The sequence below is a fragment of the Octodon degus genome, unplaced genomic scaffold, assembly GCF_000260255.1.
Source record: "Octodon degus isolate 3935 unplaced genomic scaffold, OctDeg1.0 scaffold00002, whole genome shotgun sequence".
NCBI lineage: Eukaryota > Metazoa > Chordata > Mammalia > Rodentia > Octodontidae > Octodon > Octodon degus.
Genome location: NW_004524578.1, coordinates 26,407,065 through 26,428,805, shown reverse-complemented (window position 1 = coordinate 26,428,805; position 21,741 = coordinate 26,407,065). Strand labels below are relative to the sequence as shown.

Here is a 21,741-nt window from a genome sequence, read left to right as displayed (position 1 = left end):
TGTTGTTTTAATTTGCATTTCACGAATGGCTAGTGATGAGGAACATTTTTTCATATATTTATTTGCTTCTTTAATTTCATCCTCTGAGAAGTGTGTGTTCATCTCGGATGCCCATTTCTGGATTGGGTGTTTAAATTTAGGGGCCCTAATGTTCTTTAGTTCTTTATAAATTCTAGAGAACAGACCTTCGTCTGAGTGCTTATTAGTTAAGATTTTTTCGAAATTTGTGGATTGTCTTTTCACTTTGTTGGTAATTTCTTTTTTTAGTATATGTGCTGCTGAAGCGAGCACATGTTGGTAATTTCTTTTGACATGTAAAAACATCTCAATAAGAGGTGGTCCCAGTTAATTCTTTCAATTATTTCCCGTGTGATTTGATTTTTGTTCATGAACTCTTTGCCTATCCCTATGTCTTCAAGAGTTCCTCCTACTTTCTTTTCCAGGAGATTTAGTGTTTCTGTTTTAATGTTCAGTTCTTTAATCCATTTTGACTTTAGTGTATGGTGACAGACCTGGGTCAGTGTCCTAATCTTGGGATTATAGATACGTGTTATCATCCTGGCTACCTATTTGTTTTATATTACATATAATTTCATTTTTATATTTTTTTAACTTCACAATTTTATTTATTTGGAGACAGGTGTAGTTCAGGTTGGCCATGAACTCACTTATGTACACCAGGTTGGCCTGTAAATCACAGAGGTGCTCTTGCCTCAGCCTCTCAAGTGCTGGGATTACAAGTGTGCACTACCACACCTAGCTACAAAACTTTAATATGTATTTATGAGCTAATAGAGAAACATTAGAAATGTAACAGCATGAAGAAAAGAAGTAAGGAGGGGATCTGGTAAAGAGAAAGGGAAAAAGAGATAAGCTTGAAGAAGATGTGGACAGTCAAAAATGCACCCTCATTTTTTACTTACTTATTGGACTATTTATGTCAGCCTCCTTTATGAAATAGAGAAAGTCCATTTTGAGTAAACTGAGTTACGATAGGTTATACAATAAAATGATTTTTTTGAGCAAATTACCTACATTCAGGACATAAAAATAGGTAACAAAAATTAGGAACTACTTGGAATGCCTGCCATTCTGGTCTTCTAAATACGTACTTCTTGTCATGACATATCAATTATTACTGTACTGTCTCTCAAGTAAAAGAGGTTTTTTTTTCTTTAAATAAAGGGTAATAAGTGAAAAAAAGACACAAGAAAAAGAAAAAACAAAGTCACAGAACTGTCCTGCTACAATTCTGTATATGGTTAGATTTCTAAATTTCTGTGTAAAAATATGTATTTATTCTTATTTTTTAATTATTTTTTTCTTCATATTCTATAAGGACTTAGAGTCAACATATCAATACTTGATAGAAAATACCTGTTCCATGTTATGCCTAAGATGTCTGATATTTAGACAGACAGGGTAAAACAAACTGCATATGTTGCAGGCTAATAATAAGCTTCTCTTCTGGAGGGTTAACAACCTAAGTTTGCAGATCAAAAATTGGAGAAAAGGAAGGGCTGCAAGTCAGCCAACATTTTGGCCCTAGCCTTTCAAGGTCAGTGAAGACTCAGGACATAGGAGAACCTGTTCTGTAACATCATGTAACTCAGTTGTGCTCCAAATTTTCTGATCAAGGAGATTATGGAGCCACAGAGGAATGTGACTGATGATGTATAGTGTGCCTAAGGAGAGTCACATGGAGAGAAAACATTCTCTCAGGCTTTCACAGAGAGCACATTGGTCAAGCAATGGCCATGACTCATCCTCATGGCTGACACTGACAAAGGATCTACAAAGTGCGGTACAGGGTTACAGGATAAATCCTGAGGGGACTTGACTGACCTTATCAGATACAAAAGTTACATTTCTTGCTTTATAGATCTTGACTTATCTTGGTCTTAACCATACAGCAGAAAAGTATAAAAACGAGGTATATAAAGTAAAGCCGGGGCTCAGTGGTCTAAAGCACCTACTTAGAACAAGCTTAGCAAAGCACAGGGACTGCGGTTCAGTCCCCCAGTGCTGCATGCCAGCCAGCCCCACCCCCTGGTGGGCTGAGCTGGCCACACACACACACACACACACACACATAAATAAATTAAAAAAATAATAAAGTAAAGCCATATTAATACGATGAGCTGTAAAAGGCTCAAGTCAGTAACTTCTGAGGATAACCCAGTACTATTATGGACTGCTGGACAGTGTTGGATTGTTTTGCTGAATTCAAGCACCTATGGTATTGAGATGCCAATAGAATACCCACCTCTGACAGGATTAAACAAAAAAAAAAAGGGGGATACAAAGGAAAGATAATTTTGTATTTATATATACAAAATAGTTAGGATAGATATACAGCTACTTTCGCTCAATTCAATGAGAAGAAAGATTTGTACTAATAGTGTTTGGACAGGATATCCTGTCTGCTTCTTTTACTGTGGATAACCACTAAGTAGATAACAATGTACAATATATTTATTATTGAAACTGTCCTATTAATCAGCTTTGAAGCTGTCTCATTCAGGGAAGCACTTATCCTACTGAGCCATCTCCCCGGCCCGTCTCATTCATATTTATTTCTCAATTTAAAAAAAAATTAGAAACTGTCTCTGAGTAATGAGGTTTGGAGTAATCTGGGTTTTGTACTTTTCTGCAAATTCTAGTTTTCATAATGATCATATATTACTGTTAATAACCAGAAAAGTTTAGTCAACAAAAATGTATTATCTGATATAAACTGATCATGTACCTAACCATGTACAGCACCAAGTGTGTTCCTCAACTACAGCACACTTAGTCATTATGACATCAGTCATCTCAAAATGTAACGTGCATTGGTGAAACTCCACTTTTTCACTGCACAAAATGCAATCAATAGCTGTGTCAAATTTGAGGGGTCTGGGGAGATGGCTCAGTAGAATAAGCGCTTGCCTGGCAAGCGCAAGGGCCTGAGTTCAATCCCCAGTTCCACCAAAAAGAAAAGAAATCTGCCAACATGAAGCAGGTACTGCACTCTCCATTGGGGGTGGAGAGATGGCTCAGGAGAATAAGCGCTTCCCTGGCAAGCTCAAGGGCCTGAGTTTAATCCCCAGTTCCACCAAAAAAATTTTGATATAGCATTTGATTCAGCCTCCATCTGAAATCCAATTTCACTTTCAAAATGAACACAGACTAGCAAAGTCCAGCCTTTGCAGGAACAAGAATTGTTTGAAATGTGAAACTAAGAACTTCACTGAGAATCCTGATTCTTAAATCTCAATTAATAAGTGGTAAAGTAATTAATGGATCAATAAAATACTTTAACCAAAAGATCATGAAGACAGTGCTGCCTTGGCTAAGTCAGGTATTATTTACTTCATAAGAAAGGTCTCATTTCAGTGGCAAGGAGATGCAAGAGAGGGAAAGAAAGGCACATGGTCTGCTCTTCTGGGGGATTGTAGCAACCACGGTGGTGGTGGTGGGATGCCCTATACCTTTGTACTCATCCTCTGGAGAACAGAACCAGGAAAATCGACCAAAGACAAGAGCTGACAGGCTATGGAGATTCAGCTGTTTTCCTTACCCTTCCCCTTCCCCTTCTCCTTCCCTTTCTTTGGCTGGCCCTATTTTCATCCTTTCTATTGAGACACTGGAGCCATCTAGCTGTGGCCCAGGGTCAGCAGCCTCAGAAGCTAAGGCCAAAGGCCACATTCCAGCAACAGAGCTCCTCCCTTCAAGCAAACTCTAGCAGTGTCTCCCAGCAAGGCCAACTTCCTTACTGCTTCACTGACAGCTGCATGGAGAAATAAGAGTAAACTCTACTAATGTAGGAGTCATGTTCATTAACAAAAAAATAAAGACAAGTGAAAGAAGTATAAGCAACAGCAATATCACCACCATACATAGAAAACCATCTATAATTGCATGATGTTTTACATTTTACAAATCATTCTCATGAATACCTTGTTAAAATATCAACAACATTGTGAGACATTTTCAATGCTGGTGTGCATCAAAGCACCAATTTAAGAAGATCTTTTAAGAGTGTGCTATTTTCATTATACACCATTTATAGCCAACTAGCAGGCAAGGCACATGGCCAACATTATCCTTAAAGGCCCCTTCAATTGCCCATCTACTATGGACTACTACCATTCAGTAAGTAGAACATAGTTTTTCCTCCAACTCAAGGACACCTGTTTCTTCAGATAAATGTGGGTGAAGTAAGTTGGCTGCATTTGGTGAATTCTCAATGTAACACACACAAACAAACCCAACACTGCTCCTTTTAGATTCACAAGATTCACCCTCATGGCATGCGGTACCAGGGATCAAACTGGGTCCTTGTGCTTTCCAGGCAGGCGCTTGAACTGCTGAGCTATTTTCCCAGCTCCAGCATTCAGTATATGTCTGAATTGGTATTTGAGATAACTGTAGAATAGAGTTCAATCATTGAACATCTATGTTTACTTGACTCCTTGAATTCAGCTATTTTGAGGAGAAAGTTGCTTTTTTTTTTTTTTTTTAACACCTATGATTCTGTTACCAGATGGGGTTCAAAATGTCCCTTTAAAGATGAAAGGGGGGCTGGGGAGATAGTGTAGCAGTCTAATCACCTGCCTGGCAAGCACAAGGACCTGGTTTGATTCCCAGTACTGCATGCCATGCAGGCCCATCCAGACATGAAAACCAGGTGTAGAGGCACATAGCCTGTAACCCCAAGGCTGGGAGGCTGAGATGGGATCACTATGAGTCTGAGCTACATAGCAAGACCCTGTAACCAATCAATCAATCAATCAATCAATCAATCAAAGATTTTTTAAAAATTAAATGCCTATTGTCCTTGGTCCCAGAAATACAGATATTAACAAAATAGTTCTACCCTCAGTGAGTTTACATTCAACATAAATCAACACTAATCAAGTTAAGTAGATTGATTCAATTTGTCAACTTGTATTAAAGTCTATTTTTTAAAGTCTATTTTGCATTACCTTTATGAGGAAACAGAAAACTGTTCTTCCCCCCCCATCATTATATTGATAAATAGCAATGAGACAGCTTCAAATCAAATTGGTAGGACAGTTTCAATAATTCACATATTGCATACATCCTTCCTAGTGGTTAGTTGCTGTACAAGATGCGGACATGATATCCTATTTACAAACACCATTAGAACAAATCGCTCTATTCATTAAGAGAATGTAACTATATATCTATCCTAACTACTTTGAATACACAGATATAAAATGGACATTCATCTGTTTCCCTTTTTTTGTTAAGTTCCGTTATTTGAATATTATAGGTGTGTAAACTCAGCAAAATATTCTAAAAGAGTCCAGTAGTCCATAATAGAGAAAACTGTTCTTGACTTTCAAGGAGCTCATCTAGTTAAAGAGATAAACTGTAGTATTGCTATAAGAGTTGATCATAAGCCAGGCTAGGTGGCACATGCCCCTAATCCCAGCATTCTGAGAGACTAAGGTTAGGAAGCGTGCTGAAGGTTAAGAATGTGCTGTCACAGAATGTGCTGTCACAGGCTGAGAGCAGTGGGACCCACAGGTCATAGACTGAAACCTCCACAACTCTGAGCTAAGCACACCATTTGGCTTATAAAACGGATCATCCCTTGGTGCCAGGGAGATAGCTCAGTAGAATAAGTGCTTGCCTGGCAAGCACAAGGGCCTAAGTTCAAACCCTAGTTTCGCAAAAAAAAAAAAACAACAAAAAAAACAAAAACCCACCCCCCCAAAAAAAAATCCCAAAAACTGATCATCCCAGATATTGGTTACTGTAACAGAAAATTGATGAATACAATGTCTAACATAATCTGAACAGTCTTGTAAATCTATGTCTCCTTAAAATCATGTGATCCTATTAGTTACTGACAATTTATGGTATTTACTCATGTAATTATTTCTTTTACTTCATGTCCATTAATCAATCATGCTAGTAATTACTTTATGGTACATATTATGTTTATGATTCCCTCTCCAAAGAGGCCACATGGAAACCAGAAAGGGCTTGGGCCTTCCTAAGTGAGTCAGAAATGAGTGTAGACACTAGTTTGGGTACTACTAGTTTTGTGGTCCTAGGCAACATATCTAAACTAAGATTCTATAAATTGGGAGCAAAAACAACCCAGGGTTATTGTGACATTACTATGTGTCATTATCATGAAAATAACATGTGACAGTTCCAGGGTTCTTTTGCTTGGACTAAAGAAGAATCTTAGTTTTCCATTCATTGATAACAGTATCTTCTCCAGGTGATAAAATTCAAGAAGGCTGGTAAGAATTTTGACACATATCCCTCAGAGGTATTTTCTTTTTACAAAACATTTTAAAAGGACTTATATACTGATCAATTTTTTTTTTTTTTGGTACCAGATATCAAACTCAGGACCTTGTCCTTGACAGGCAGGTGCTTAAGCCACTGAGTTATCCCCTGGGCGATTTTTGGTTTTTTGAGACAGGGTCTCACATAGTTTAGGATGGCTTTTATTTTTTTTTTTTTAACTTTTTTTTTTTGTGTGTGTGTGTGTGTGTGTGTGTGTGTGTGTGTGTGTGGCCAGCTCAGCCCACCAGGGGGCGGGGCTGGCTGGCATGTGGTGCTGGGGGATTGAACCGCGGTCCCTGTGCTTTGCTGAGCTTTAGACCACTGAGCCATCTCACCAGGCCCCTAGGATGGCTTTTAACTCACTATAAAATCCAGTCTTTGAACTCACAGTGATGCTCCTGCCTCAGTCTCTCAAGTGCAGGGATTATAGCTGTGTACCACTATACCCACCAAAAAGGATTTACTTAAATTATGACATGGCCACCATAAGATTGAGGTTTTTATTACTGTTAACATTTCTGAAAATATTAGCTTAGCACTTCTTTTAAACTTCATTTTGAGCCAGGCATGGTGATACATGTGGGTAACTTTAATACTCTGGAGGCTCACACAAGAAGACTGTGAGCTTAAGCCCAGACTGGGCAACTTAGTGGGACTCTATCTCAAAAATTTTTTGTTGTTGTTTTGAGACAGTTTCTCACTGTGTAGTTCAGGCTGGTCTTGAACTCATGGTAATCCTCCTGCCTCAGTCTCTTGAATTCTGGGATTACAGGTGTGCATCACCATGCCTAGCTCAAACATTTTTAAAAGAAGTCTGGGAATGTAACTCATTCCAATGGCGCTGGGTTCAATCTCAAGGGAGCAAATAAAATACTGTAAAGATTTACAGCACTTAAGAAAAACAAACACCAACGATTCATAGAAAGTTGCAAAAATAGTACAAAGGAGTCCCCTTTACCCCCAATGATAATATCTCAAATAATAATAGTGCAATACCTACATCAGGGGAAATTACATTGGTAAAAACCACAAAACTTATCAAACTGCACCAATCTACATACATTGTGTGTATGTTTCTATTAACTATACCATTTGTGTAGAATCATGGTCCAACATTCTGAATCTTAGAGTTGATGCAATATTTAAAAATCTAATATAAACAATACCTATAAACAATATAAGGTATATATCTTGGTTCTAACTCATGTTTTCACACACAGTTTAACTGTTAGAAAATATTTATGGCCATGTGTAGTGGCACATGCCTGAAAGCTCAGCTTTTGGGAAGCTGAGGCAGGAGGACTGCCATAAGTTCAAGGCCAGCCTTAACCACACAGGAGACCCTTTTTCAAAACACAGAAAAAAAAAGAAAGAAAGGAAAGGAAAGAAGAAAATAGTATTTATGCATTTAATTTTTCTTACATTTTCTGAGTACAAGACTATAAGAATGGCTGGGAATATAGCTCAGAGGCACAGTGCCTGCCTGGCAAGCACAAGGTCCTCAGTCTGATTCCCATACAAAAAAAAAAAAAAAAAAGAAAAAGAAAGAAAGAAAGAAAGAAAGAAAGAGAAAGAAAGAAAAAGAAAAGATGAAAAGAGGCCCAAAGCAAAATTCAACAAACTTAATCTAAAACTAGATGAAATTTATGTTGGGCACAGCGTGAAGTATAGTACAGGGTAAAAAAATATGATGTACTTGTTTCCTCAGGTTTTCATAGCTGGTTAGGAAGACATACTTAGACATAAATACTAAGTATTAATACACGATGTAATTTTCCAAAATAATACAGAACTTTAAAAAATCAAGTCTCAGTCTTGCGTAGTGGTACATGCCTGTAATCCCACCACTCAGAAGGCAGGGGCAGGAGGATCACTGTGAGTTTGAGACCAGCCTGGGCTATATAGTAAATTCAAGGCCACCTTGAACTGCATAACAAGACCCTGTCCCAAAACAAAGGAAATTAAATCTCAGCCTTTATTCTTTTTTTTTTTTTTTTTTTTTTTTGGTACTGGGGCTCAAACTTGGGACCCTGCACTTGCCAGGCAGGCACTTATGCTGCTGAACTATCTCCCCAGTCCTTCAGCCTTTATCCTAACTGAACACACACACAAGATTTCTAAGAGAAAACAAAATTATGTAGCTATTTGCTTTATATCTATACATCTGTGACTTAACATGGCAATAATGATCATAGTAAGCAATTCTAACTTTTTATATCAGAAAATATTGTTTTTTTTTTTTTTTTTCAGAAGTCCTGTTGTTTATTGCCACCCTGTAGTCAGAATGCAAGCTCAGCTGTCCTGATGTTGGAGGCAAACCCTGGGCACACTTTCATGGGGGACAGCGTGGTCATTTTTTTTTTAATGTTTTCCTTGACAGGCTCTCCCTGTGTGTAGTTCTCCCTGTGTGTGCTGGCCTTGAATTCACCGCAACGGGTGGTTAATCCTAATTATCAACTCAGTGGGCCGCAGGGCTGCCTAAGAAATTCAGGAGGCGCACTTCTGCGAGTTTGGGTGGGTGGGGCCGGGGGTGAGGCCCCGCCCCCAGAAAATATTGTTTAAAGTGAAAGTTGACTCTGATACTTTTTGATCTTAGAATATGCAACATTGGAGACATATCATTGCTGTTTTGATCTTTGATACAGCTAGAGAAGCAGTCAAAATAAATAACAGGATGCTTTTCACTTGCTGGAAGTTTATTGTCTTTAATTATGCTGGTTATCCTCTGAGGAATTTAAAATTTTGAAACAAAAGTAACTAAAAATAATTCAGGAATAAATGTGAAATTGTAAAATGAACCAGATAGATAGCATTAATTCACAAGAACACTTAGATTCAAAATAAGAGTGATTTCTCTCAAAATAAAGACCATGGCAGGGCTCTGTGAAGGAAGCAAGAGACAAAACTGAAAGGCTCAGAACTGGTTAGTGGGAACCTATGTTGTACTGACCCGAGTCATCACAATGTACCAGTCACTAATCAACTCCTTTGCCAGCTATTGTTCTCCTGTCCACCTGTTCATTGCTTCCACTCACTGCTTATGGAAGACCAGAGAGCAGGAAAGACCAGGCTTTATAGATTCCGTAAAATAAAATGTTATGCCTACTTTCCTTCCAAAAGTAGTAACTATCATTTGTTCTTCTATTAAAAGATAAACAGAGAAGCCCCTTAGAGAATGCCCAAATGAAAAACTTGAAGAAGGGCTGGGGAGACACCTCAGTGATCTAAGCACCTGCCTGGCAAGCACAAGGACCTTTGATCCCTGGTCCCGCATGCCACGCCAACCTTGGAACCCCAGGGGTGCTGTGAACCCAAAACTGGGCATGGTGGCGCACCCCTGTAAACCCAGCACTGGGCAGGCTGAGAAAGAAGGATTACTACAAGTCTGAACTGCATAGTGAGACCTTATAATCAATACATTAATTTAAAAAAGGAAACTTGAAGAAAATAATCTGTTAATTTAAATTAATTACAAGTTTCAGGAATTAGCTAGTGAATATAACAGTGCTCTTTGGATTACAGAAATAAGCAAGAGGTGATATGGTCAAGACCCTAAACTTTTATATACCAAGCAGACTTCGTCAATAGAAGTTATTAATGCTCAAGTGGGAAAGTCGGGACATTTTCTAGCTCTTCTTGGATCGAGCTATATAAATAGCTGTGACTTATTTTATTACAGTGAATTGTCTACATTTCAGAAAAATATGTAAAATATAAATGGAAGAACACAGTTCAAAAGATCTCAAGTACAATGTGTATTCTCAACCTGTGATGCTATCTACACAGTCTATAAAGGGCTGGCCAAATAGCTCAGCAGATTAAAGTACCTGCTTAGACACAAAGGGGCCAGGGTTGGATCCCCAGGGCTGCTGGCCGGCCCCACCCCCGGGGTGTACTGAGATGGGGATTGAGACTGGGCGTGGTGGCATGCGCCTGTAATCCCAGCACTTGGGAGGCTGTAAACAGGAGGATCACTACAAATCCAATCTACGCGTGAGACCCTGTACACTCTGTTCTAAATTAAAAAAAAAAAAAAAACAACTATCTATATAGTTTATAATGCAAATGGCTATATGAGAAAGAAGACAAGCTCACTCATGTAAGGTCTCTAAGGACTCAAAGTTATATGTTGCTATCTGCTTTATATCATATTTATATATTACATAAAGGCTGTGATTTCCCAAAAAATAATTATCACGCACGAATAAATTCACTGTGATATAGACAGTCTTTTCACTGGACACTTTAGAATTAAAAATTTTCATTAATAAGTAGTAAAGACTATGTGTTGTCCTTTGTAGATAAAAATAATACACTAATGTATATTATTAATATGTGTGGCTTCATTTATGTTTTCAGTGGTATTAATTATGTAAGCCCAAACTAAGTTCTCCCTAAGAGGAACAGACAGAATTCTGACAAACAGTCTGTTGGAAGTTAGGGCTACGATTTGGGTAAACACAGCTGAGCCTTAGAGGGCTTCATTATTCAGTGCTCTAGCAGTGATAGTGAAGTTTTTAGAAATTTCAATGATAACAAACAGGCCACTGCAGCATGTGTGCCATAAGGTCATCACCAGAGCTTTAAAGAAACACTCCACTTACTAAAGACAAAACAGCCAATAATCTTCACTGACTGCTGTTTCACGGCATATTAACACGTGGCATGGAGCCCTTACACTCTCAAATAGGTACAGTACCTTGTTGGACATTTCCTTCAGGTCAACACATTAGTTATAGAATTTACATAATTTCAACTGTCAGTTCTATACCTAAGGTGAATCAAAACCAGAAACAATACAATTTGCTTTGTTCTGACTAACCCTAAAACTCTAATAAAGGCCATCTAGAAAATTTTCTCAGTTTCTCCCTCATCATCATCAATTACATTTACTACATTTCTCAGACTATATTAAAACAGTATCATTGAAGGGACCCCTCACACTCACTCATAACCCTCTCCAATGAGTGAAAGGAAAGACTAGAAGAGAAGGGAGAATGAACCTACAGATTTATAAAGATGGTTACCTGCTAGGCTAGATATACAGCTACTTTTGCTTAATTCAATGAGAAGAAAGATGTGTATTAATAGTGTTTGGACAGGATATCCTGTCTGCTTCTTGTACTATGGATAACCACTAAGAAGATAACAATGTACAATGTATTGATTATTGACACTGTCCTATTAATCAGCTTTGAAACTGTCTCATTCATATCTGTTTCTCAATTAAAAAAAAAAAGATGGTTACCTGGTAGTCTGGTTTTGTAAAATAATCCAAAGAAGAGATGTGGTCCAGAAAGACACTGAATTCTGGAGGGAGATGCTTCAACATGAGCCTGTGGTCATATCTCTCCTTAATGGAGCCTACTTGCTCCTGGAAAGTAAAGAGAAAATGTTCCAAAGTCAATTTTCTTTGTCAGCTTCCCAATAAAAGCCCTTTTGTAACAGTCTCAAGGGAATGTACCAGGGAATGAGATGATGGGTAATTAAGGATAAAGGAAGACAGAAAAAGAAAGTGAAAGCCAGAACAAAATTCTTACTAATGGTTTAATGCACAGTGCATGAAAGAGGGAGAAACTATAATGTAGAACCAAAAGAATAACACAGCTTTGAATCAGTGAACTAATAATCTCCAGAAGTATTTATGTTAGGCCAGGCATGGTGACTCACACCTGTAATCTCAGTACTCTGGCAGGCTAAAGCAGGAGGGATCACATGTTTGTACCCAGCCTGGGCCACTCAGAAACTTAGTGAAACTGTGTCTCAAAAAAAAGGACGGTGGGGGGAGGGGACTGGGGATGTAGCTCAGTTTAAAAGCCTTGGGTTCAGGCAGGCAAGATAGCTCAGCAGACTCAGCACCTGCTTAGGCAAGCACAGGGATGGGGATTCAATGCTCAGCATGCCAGCCCCACCCCAGGCGCACTGAGCCCACCACTGAGTCCAGGCATGCACACCTCCTGTAATCCCAGCTCTTGGGAGGCTGAAAACAGGAGAATCAACTATGAGTTCTAGCTGCGTAGTGAGATCCTGTGCCAAATACATTAAATGGGCAGGTGGTGGAGGAGGGTTCAATCCCTCTTACTACTTCCCAAAGAAGTTTATCTTAACTTTGGTATATTTCTTTTCTTTTTTCTTTTTTTGAGACAGTGTCTTGCTATGTATCCCAGGCTGGCCTTGAACTCATTCAATGTGATCCTTTTGCCTCATCCTCTTAAGTGCTATTATTATAAGCATGTACCACCACACCTGGCTTAATCTACTTTTTTTATCAACATTTGTTTGTAGTTTTCAAATCAAACAATACACTGTGCCAATTAATGAAAAAGTTAACTTGCAAAAAGAGAGAACTAGTGAGGTTATAAGCTTAGGAGGGCCTAGGTGTAGGCCAGGGGCAGAGCATAAGCTTCACATATGTAAGACTCTTAGACCCTTGGTTCAGTCTCCAGTATAGCTCCACCCTATGCCAGCCAAAATGAAAAAGGCTAGGAATTATGTCAAATCACAAGAAATGGCTGTACTTAAAATCAGTATCTATTTTCCATATACACAGAAAAAGTTGCAATATCATTTAGCTCTCTAGTGTCAGCTCACAGAAAAATACATGTATTTAGATACAGTGACAGTGCTTATAGATTTTAAGTCTTATACGTAGAATACATTTTCTTTTTTAATAATTGAATGTTGGGGCTGGGGAGATGGCTCAGTAGAATAAGCGCTTCCCTGGAAAGCGTAAGGGCCTCAGTTCAATCCCTGGTTCCGCACAAAAAAAAAAAAAAAAGATTGATACTGTTGGGCTGGGAAGATGGCTCAGTAGAATAAGCGCTTTCCTGGCAAGCACAAGGGCCTGAGTTCAATCCCCACTTCCGCCAAAAAAAAAAAAATTAAATTAAATTTTTTTAAAAAATTGAATGTTACTGATGCATACCAGTAATCCCATTACTTAGGAGGCTAAGAGGCGGAGCACCACCAGACCAACTGAGACTACATAGAGATTTCCAGGTCAGCCTGAACTACAAAGCAAGGCTCTATCTCAAAAAAAAGAAAAAGTTGTACTTGATACATAAAAACAAAATCTATACAATTAATGGGATACAATATAATGTCTAAATATACACTGTAGTGTTCAATAAATATATTTTTAAGAAAAATAAAGAGAAATTTTTATCCTTTCCCATACCAAAACCGATAATTATTTCCAAAATTACCTTGTCCTTTATTTTCCTCCAAGGTAGCTGACCAACCACAAATTCCACCAACATGTAGAATAAAGACCAAAGATCATCATGTCTTCCCATTTCCTTGACAAACAAAATAATTCAGCCATGTTACATTTCCAGTTCTTCAATGCACAGTGCATTAAGACCTAACCATTTTGGGGCCAGGAATATAGTTCAGCGACATAAGCACCTGCATGGCAAGCACAAGGTCCTGAGTTTGATCCTAGATACTGGTGGTAGGGAGAGACCTAACCATTTTATCTCATCTCACTAGACTTGAAAGCTTAAATATATTTCTCATAATATTTATCTGGTAGGCCAGGGAGATGGTTCAGTAGAATAAGAGTTCGATCTCTGGTTCTGCCAAAAAATAAAAACAAAAAAATTTATCTGGTAAACATATCTATATATTTTCACAGGTATATAGCAATCTATATGGCAGAAAAAAAACATAACTTGATACAAAGAACACCCTAGGGGCTAGGGAAATGGCTCAGTGGAATAAGCGCTTCCCTGACAAGTGCAAGGGCCTGAGTTCAATCCCCGGTTCTGCCAAAAAAAAAAAAAAAGAACACTCTTAAAATTCAGCAATGCTCATAATAACACAAATTTATTAAGAAGCGAAGGAAATTATATCTGGGTGTGGTAGCAAATGTCTGTAATCTCAGCTACTCAGAACACAGCAGTATTTTTCCTAAAATTTAATTGCTGTCAAGAAGACAAAGTGAGGCCAGGGAGATAGCTAAGTAGAATACAATCAATCCCCGGTATTGCAAACAAACAAACAAACAAAGAAAGACAAAGTGAGTGATTAAAAAAATTTTTGCTCTGAGAATTTGCTGCCACAGCCTTCTTCTTACTCAAGTTTGATAATTAAATCTGTGTGTTGTGGAAGCCATGCCCAGGAACTAGCTTCAAATGCTTCTGGATGACAGAAGCAAAAGCAAGACCCTGTCTCAAAAAATATTTGTGTTAATACATATACCTAATTAAAGATACACATTCTTTACAAATATAGACATACTTAGCTATTATCACTTTTGGCAAATCACATTTTATTTTGTAAGCAGCTACACATATCTATTATCTACTATACATCTTATCATGCATTAGTTATCAACTCTTTCAATATCAATGCCACTCTAAAATAGGAACTTTGTAACTATTAAACACATCCTCTGCTCAGTAGCTATTTCCACCCTGTATACTGAAGACACACCTCATTTAACAACTGAATTATAATCTTGTGCTAGGTCACTCATTGAATTGCTTTCTAAATGAGGACTTGTATATAATATAGTATGTACTTTACAATATTCAGAGCAATGAAATGGCCAAAGGAAACTCCAATTTGAGGACTTTCTTTTACCTGTATGACTCTTATATGCAGTACTGTGATTTGTAACAGAACATAAAGATACAGCATTGTACAATACAATCGGCAAAACTTACAGTACTGTATAAACAAGGTATATTGTGTAAAAAGAGACAAGTCATAAATCCTAGTGGCAGGTCACAAATCAAACAGTTCTTAACCAGGTTGGTCATTAAACAAGGAACATCTATAATGTGAAGAAGACAGTATGACTAAAACTGTAAGCACACTTATACAGATACGTTCAGATACTTACTCTGTTCCTATGAGCATTAACTGATGCATAGCGAACGGTCCCTCGAAAACCTGCCACAGCTCGAGGCTAAAAGAAAGCCACACAAGAATAGTAAACCAAATAGGAATAGATTAGTTTAGGTAAATGGGGAAAATGTGGTTATTACTGTCACACTAGAAAACTATGTAATTTCTATTATGAAATTACAGAAAAAAATCTTAAAATCACAGCCTTAAAACAATTGATGCTTTTGTTAATTTTATTTTTGTTCTTTTTCTTCTACTTATATTTTTTAAAAAGGTTGCAACTTGGCTAGGGCAGGTAAGGGGTTGGGGTTTGGTGGTAGAGCACTTGCCCAGTATGTGCATGGTTCTGGGTTTAATCACCAGTACCCCTACCCAAAAGGTAGCACTTTTATGATCCATACACACCTATGTTCACTGAAGGCATTCAGTAGTATATGCATTTTATCACAGTACACACATTAACATTCAGGCCTAGATACAAATTAGAAAGACTATAAGGAAAACACTAACCTATAGAAATCAGAACATAAGACTCCTCAAAACACTAAAACTGTAGGTTCATTTAACCCAGCTGTTTCCTTTCTAGTTATCTTACCAAAAGTTAAAAGCACCATATCACAGTGATATATACATATCCACATTTATAGCAGTGGAATTTATAATAGTTAAATCTTGGATATAGACTATATGCCCATCAACAGATTAATGGATAAAAAAAATGTACTTATATACAATAGGGTATTATTCTGCCATATAGAAGGATAGATCTAACTCGTTTTAGGGAAATGGATGTACCTTGAGACCATAAGTTTAAATGAAAAATCACACACACACATTTAAATATTGCACTGTTGGGCTGACAAAATAGCTCAGCAGACTAAGTGCCTGCTTAGGCTAGTGCAGAGACTAGGGTTCGATCCCTGGCACCACATGCCTCACCAGCCCCACCCCTGGGCTCACAGAGCCTACCACCAAGACCAGGTGTGGTGTCACATGCCTATAATCCCAGTGATGGGGGGGGGGGGCTGAAAACAGGAGAATCACTATGAGTCTGAGCTGCATAGTGAGACCCTGTACAAAATACATTTTAAAAAAGTAAATATTGCATTGTTTTTCATTTAAGGAACATGAAGAGCAAATAAGGAACAAAATGGAGGATAGATATTAGAAAACAGGGAGAATATGCTCAAATGGAAAGTGGAACAAGGGACAAGGTAGGAAAGGAGAAAAAAGAAAAGGGATTAAAAACAAAAGAATGGAAACAAAGCTTTTGTAAATGGTGAGCAGGAGATGGGTTAAAGGGAGGAGAAGAAAATGGGAAAGAAAAAATTAAAGACATTATATACAGGTACAAATTTACTATAATGCATGCGATCATTATGTATGGCAAACACGTAATAATAAAAAAATAAATAGCCAGGTGTGGTGGTGCATGCCTGTAATCCCAGCACTAGGGAGGCAGAGGTAGAAGGATCTCTGTGAGTTCGAGACCAGCCTGGGCTACAAAATGAGCTTAAGGCCAGCCTGAACTACATAGCAAGACCCTGTCTCAAAAAGACAATAAATAAATAAACCAAAAGAAAAGAGTAGAAATATTAAAGACATATTTTCTAGATATACATACATACATACCAGAATAAGGCAGCATAATAATAAGGTCTTTGAGACAGGTAAGTCTCTTGAAACTTCCCCAGTTGATAGCAATTTAGCAATATCAATCAAATTGCCCATGAGTGTATTCTCCATGACTCAGAATTCTGCTTCAGGAAAACTTAAAGATTTCTTTTATTTTAATCAGGTGCCAGCATTTTTGTTTTTTAGTGTTTTTTTTTTTTTTTTCTTGCAATCCCTGTTGTAGGTTTTGTTTTGTTTTGGTTCTATGTTTTGGAGGGGTTCTGGTGATCAAACCCAAAGTCTTGTGTCGGCAAAGCAAGAGCTCCACATTCCCAGCCCTATAGATTTCTTATACATATACTTACATATATGAAAGAAAAGTGGATATACAAAGTCATTCACTGTATCAGTATTTGCAATAACAAAAAGACAGGGTTGAACCTAAATGTCTGGCAATAAGGGGCTGATGAAATACAGTACATCCATGTAATAGAATACATTTCCCAGCTCAACAACGAATGAGGAAGCTCTGTATCCTGATGTGGAAAGACTGCATAGATACACTGCTAAATGGGAAGTGGAAAGGTACAGGATGGATAACATGTTTTCATGCAAATTTTTAATTTCAAAGTGGCACTAGGTTCACTTCTCAGTAAGACCCCACTTCCCCAAAAGAATTATAATAGGAAATACATTTTAGGCAAGATAACAAGGTGAACAATGTAAAGAGGGGGAAAATATATCCTGGTGTATTGATGAAATTGGTTTTAGCACTCAACAGTCTTTTGGAATAATTCTTTGTGCAGAAGATTGAAGCTGGACCTATACCTCTTGCTATGTACTAAAGTAAAAATCAAAATGGATCAAAGATATAAGCATTAAATATGCAAACACTTGATATGCTGGGAGAGAAAATAGGAAAAGTCTTGAAAACAAAGATGTAGGTAAAGATTTTCTGATGAGAACTCCAATTACAAGAAATAACAGCAAGAATCTACACATGGGATTTGCATCAAGTTAAAAAGCTTCCGCACAGCAATGTAAACAATCAAGAGGAAAGAAACAACCTACAGGATGAGAGGATAACTTTGCTAGTTAGATATTTTCTAATAGAAGATTAATATAAAAATACACAAAGAGGACTCAGGTCAACAATTTCTGACATTGCCAGTGAAGCGGAAGACCCAATACTATTATGGACTACAGAGCTCTTTTAGAATATTTTGCTGAGTTAACACACCTATAATATTCAAATAATGAAACTTAACAAGAAAAGGGGATACAGATGAATGTCCATTTTGTACCTGTGTATTCAAAGTGGTTAGGATAGATATATAGTTGCATTCTCTTAATGAATAGAGGGATTTGTTCTAATAGTGTTTGTAAATAGGGTATCATTGTCCGCATCTTGTATAGCAATTAACCACTAGGAAGACTGTATGCAATGTGTTAATTATTGAAACTGTCCTACCAAAAAAAAAAAAAAAAAAGAAAAAGAAAATGAAAACTTTACTTGCTGTTTCTTAGTTTCATTACATCCAAATTTCTTTCTTTAACAAAAACAGCAAAACTTCATCTGTATTTGGGTTCTACTTCCCTGACCTTCAATGAGGCTAAGACGTACAGCCTCTGTGCCTCATACATGTCGCCATACAATTAAGTTTTCAGAGAAAGGACACAATGGAAGTGACATGAACTACATCCAGGGCTTCTTTTTTTCTTTCCATCATCTGTAGCAAGAAGGATCCAAGGACATGCGTGTAGATCTCATGATGCAACCAGCTGGTTTTGAAGGACAGCTTAATAGTGCTGAGAAATAAATTTTCATTCCATCAAGTCAAATAAATAAATAAATAAATAAATAAAGTAATAGCACCCTGAAAAAAAAAAAATACACAAAGAACTAAAAAAACGGTCAGTGCTCCCTCTTGAATGGTGGACTGCCCTTGCTCTGTAAAGTGTACTTCTATACCTTTTTTTTTTTTTTTTTGGCGGAACCGGGGATTGAACTCAGACCCTTGCACTTGCTAGGGAAGTGCTTATTCCACTGAGCCACCTCCCTGGCCCCTGTAAAGTGTACTTCTTTTCCTACTTTTACATGGCCTAAACTCACTCTGTGTGGCCTGTTTGTTTTCCTTCCTTCTAATAAAACTTTGCTACTGTTTTGCACTTGTTTTGATTAATTTTTGTTTGGCACAAACACCTCTATGAGGAGGTTCCAGTACCCTAAAACCTGCTAACATATTTGGCATAGCCAGCCAAAAGCAGCAGGTAAGGCTCTTTGGGCACATTATTTTGGTTTCTCTTTAAAATGCCATGATGTCTTTTTCTTCTTTCCCTGTCCCTCTCCCAGGCTAGTGAACCCAGACTTTTCTCATGATGCTGGGGACAGCTTCCTGATGATGTGCACCACCAAGTGGGATGGGGGAGAAGGCGTGCACAGCCTATGTGTTTTGTTTGTCGTTTTTCTTCAGTCAGTAAGAGGCCACCATGTTTGATTTCAAGTGACCTCATGATCACCTCTTCCCTTTTCTTTCTTTCTCCCATTTGTGGTTACTTTAGGCATGAGCCAAATAGCCAGAGAGCCTGTTATTATGCTCTTCTGTCCTCACATTTCAAGTTTTCTTGATATTTTGGGAAATTAGCTTGGTCTCTGCTTACCCCAGTTTACTCCTTTGTGAGCTCAAAGTCCCATATGGACTTTCTCACAGATAGACATTTCTTTCTTAAGGTGCTATCTCAATCAAGGTCACTATATTATCTCATCACATGACTAACACCATCTAGTCTTGTCACATGACTGGCAGCCTGTTTAATCAGCCATCTAGGTTCCATAATGTTTGATTTCAAGTGACCTCGTGATCACCAGAAAAGTCACCCCTGTAGGAGATAAGCCTCTGATTTTGAGAACGTGTGGGCTTCCTCTCGCTCCCTCCCTCTCTCTCTCTCTAATTGGGCTAGATCATCTCTTTCTCCTTAAATTCCAGTAAAGCTTAACTCACATGACTTAAGAGTATATAAAAATAAAGATATATCTTAGAACCTTTTAGGGTTAGTAAAAAGGGGGATGATCCTGTCTCTACTGCCTTAAACAAAGCACCACAGTTTTATTATGGTGATAAACGTGAGGGGTATTGTTTCCTAGTTCATCCATTATGCTTACTCAAACCCATCAAGTGGCTCAACATGGCCATGGGAGTCCTGGTAGAGAGGAACTTCACCCTATTGTATGGGAGTTTTGAAGGACTTGGTAGAGCCATCGAATGGCTTTACGTCTCTCTTCCTAAGGAGTCAATGGGCCCCAATATAGTGACAAAAAGTTTTTAGTAAGGCTTTCTTCTATGTTTCTACGAAGAGTACCAACATCATCCTAGATAAAGACAGAGATATCTATCTAGAGAATACATAAGTTTCACAAAGGATGCTTTGTGGGCTCAAATAGAGTCTCCTACATGGGACAATATTTTATAAAGTCAAGACCTAGTTGTCACTCTCTATAGGCTCAAAGATGAGCCATGGGAAACTACATGAACCACTATCTAAAGATCTCTGACTTCACCCCAGCCCATATCCTAGATGAGTGGGAAAGTTTTAACCCAGCCAGTTTGAAAAAGGAATAGCTTATCTACTATTGCAATATGGTTTGGGTTCAATATGAACTAGGAAGTATCAAGAAATAGGTACGAGATGGCAGTATAAACTATAAGACTATTTTTCACTTAAACTGTTTCTGCTTAAAACATACAACGTGGAGTGAAATCCCTTTAAGTTCAGGCTTTTGTGATCCTTTATCTTAGGAAAAGCCCAGAAACTATTTAGAGTGGCCCCTGAGGAAGAAAGAGATTGTCTTCAATGATCCTGTCCTCAGGTCCCTACCTCTCTCTCAAGGGGATATGGGTCTCTCCCATCTATTTAAAGAAAAAAAATGAGATGAGAATCAAAAGAGCTAGAATTATAGCTGGTGCAACTGGGAATGCTTTCAACTCACCCAAGTCAAAGAAAGGAAAACCTAAAGATGAATGACACTTCCATTTTAAGTGCAAGAAGCCTGGATACTGGACTCAAGACTACACCAAGCCATGGCCTGGGCCATGCTCTGATTACAAGGCAGCCAATGTTAACACCCAAAGCAATTCCTCTCTGTGGGTTAACTGTCCCTATTTCCACAAAGGGGCTAGGCCAGCCAAAATTGTTTCCTGCCCAGACTACTGAAGTGGCCCAAGAGAACCTACAATACCCCTGTCTGTAGATATTACCATCTCCTTTGGGGAACGCTGGGTAACACTGAATGTTATAGGTAAGATAATTAAATTATTTCAGTCAGTTTTGGCTTCCTTCTCTGGAAAACCCTCCTCTAGATCTATAATCATATTTGGGGTTGAGGGGACTCCTAGGCAGAGATTCTTTACTCCTATTCTGAGATGTTACTTTGAAGGTCAAATGTTTAACCATGAGTTTCTAACTGTCCTACAGTGTCCTCACTTTCTAAGAAGAGATTTACTAGCAAAATTAGCAGTTCTCAAATTCCAACAAACCAAGACAGATTTTACCTGCTGTGACTACCCTAGGTCTCCCTAACCTAACTAGTCAACAGGAAGATCCTGCTGCCTAGTATAGTAAAATACTTGACTTAAAAAAACTCTTGGGGCTGGGGAGATAGCTCAGTAGAATAAGCACTTGCCTGGCAAGTGCAAGGGCCTGAGTTCAATCCCTGGTTCTGTTGTTAAAAAAAGAAAAAAAAGAAAACTCTTCTTCCTCTACATATCACACAAGAGTGCTAGACAGGGTGGCACATACCCGTAATGTGCATACTAGTATCTGCTAGCACTTGGGAGGGTGGGGCAGGAGGAGTACTGTAAGTTTGAGGCTAGCCTGGGGTATATAGTGAGTTCAAGGCCAGCCCAAACTATGTAGCAAAAGTGTCTCAGAGGGAGAGGGAGAGGGAGAGGGAGAGGGAGA

At 38.2% G+C, this 21,741-nt stretch overlaps 1 protein-coding gene across 4 annotated transcripts in view; it reads right to left on the bottom strand.

The window, feature by feature from the left end:
* Ttbk2 (tau tubulin kinase 2) overlaps nucleotides 1-21,741 on the bottom strand; it is a 169,937-nt gene that overhangs the window by 30,655 nt on the left and 117,541 nt on the right. For all 4 annotated transcript variants that reach the window (XM_004623364.2, XM_023711161.1, XM_023711152.1 and 1 more), the window contains 3 exons: nucleotides 15,164-15,229; nucleotides 13,521-13,613; nucleotides 11,564-11,689 (listed from right to left, as the gene is read on the bottom strand). In XM_004623364.2, coding sequence (XP_004623421.1) covers nucleotides 11,564-11,689; nucleotides 13,521-13,613; nucleotides 15,164-15,229 — 285 coding nt within the window. The remainder of the gene's footprint in view (nucleotides 1-11,563; nucleotides 11,690-13,520; nucleotides 13,614-15,163; nucleotides 15,230-21,741) is intronic.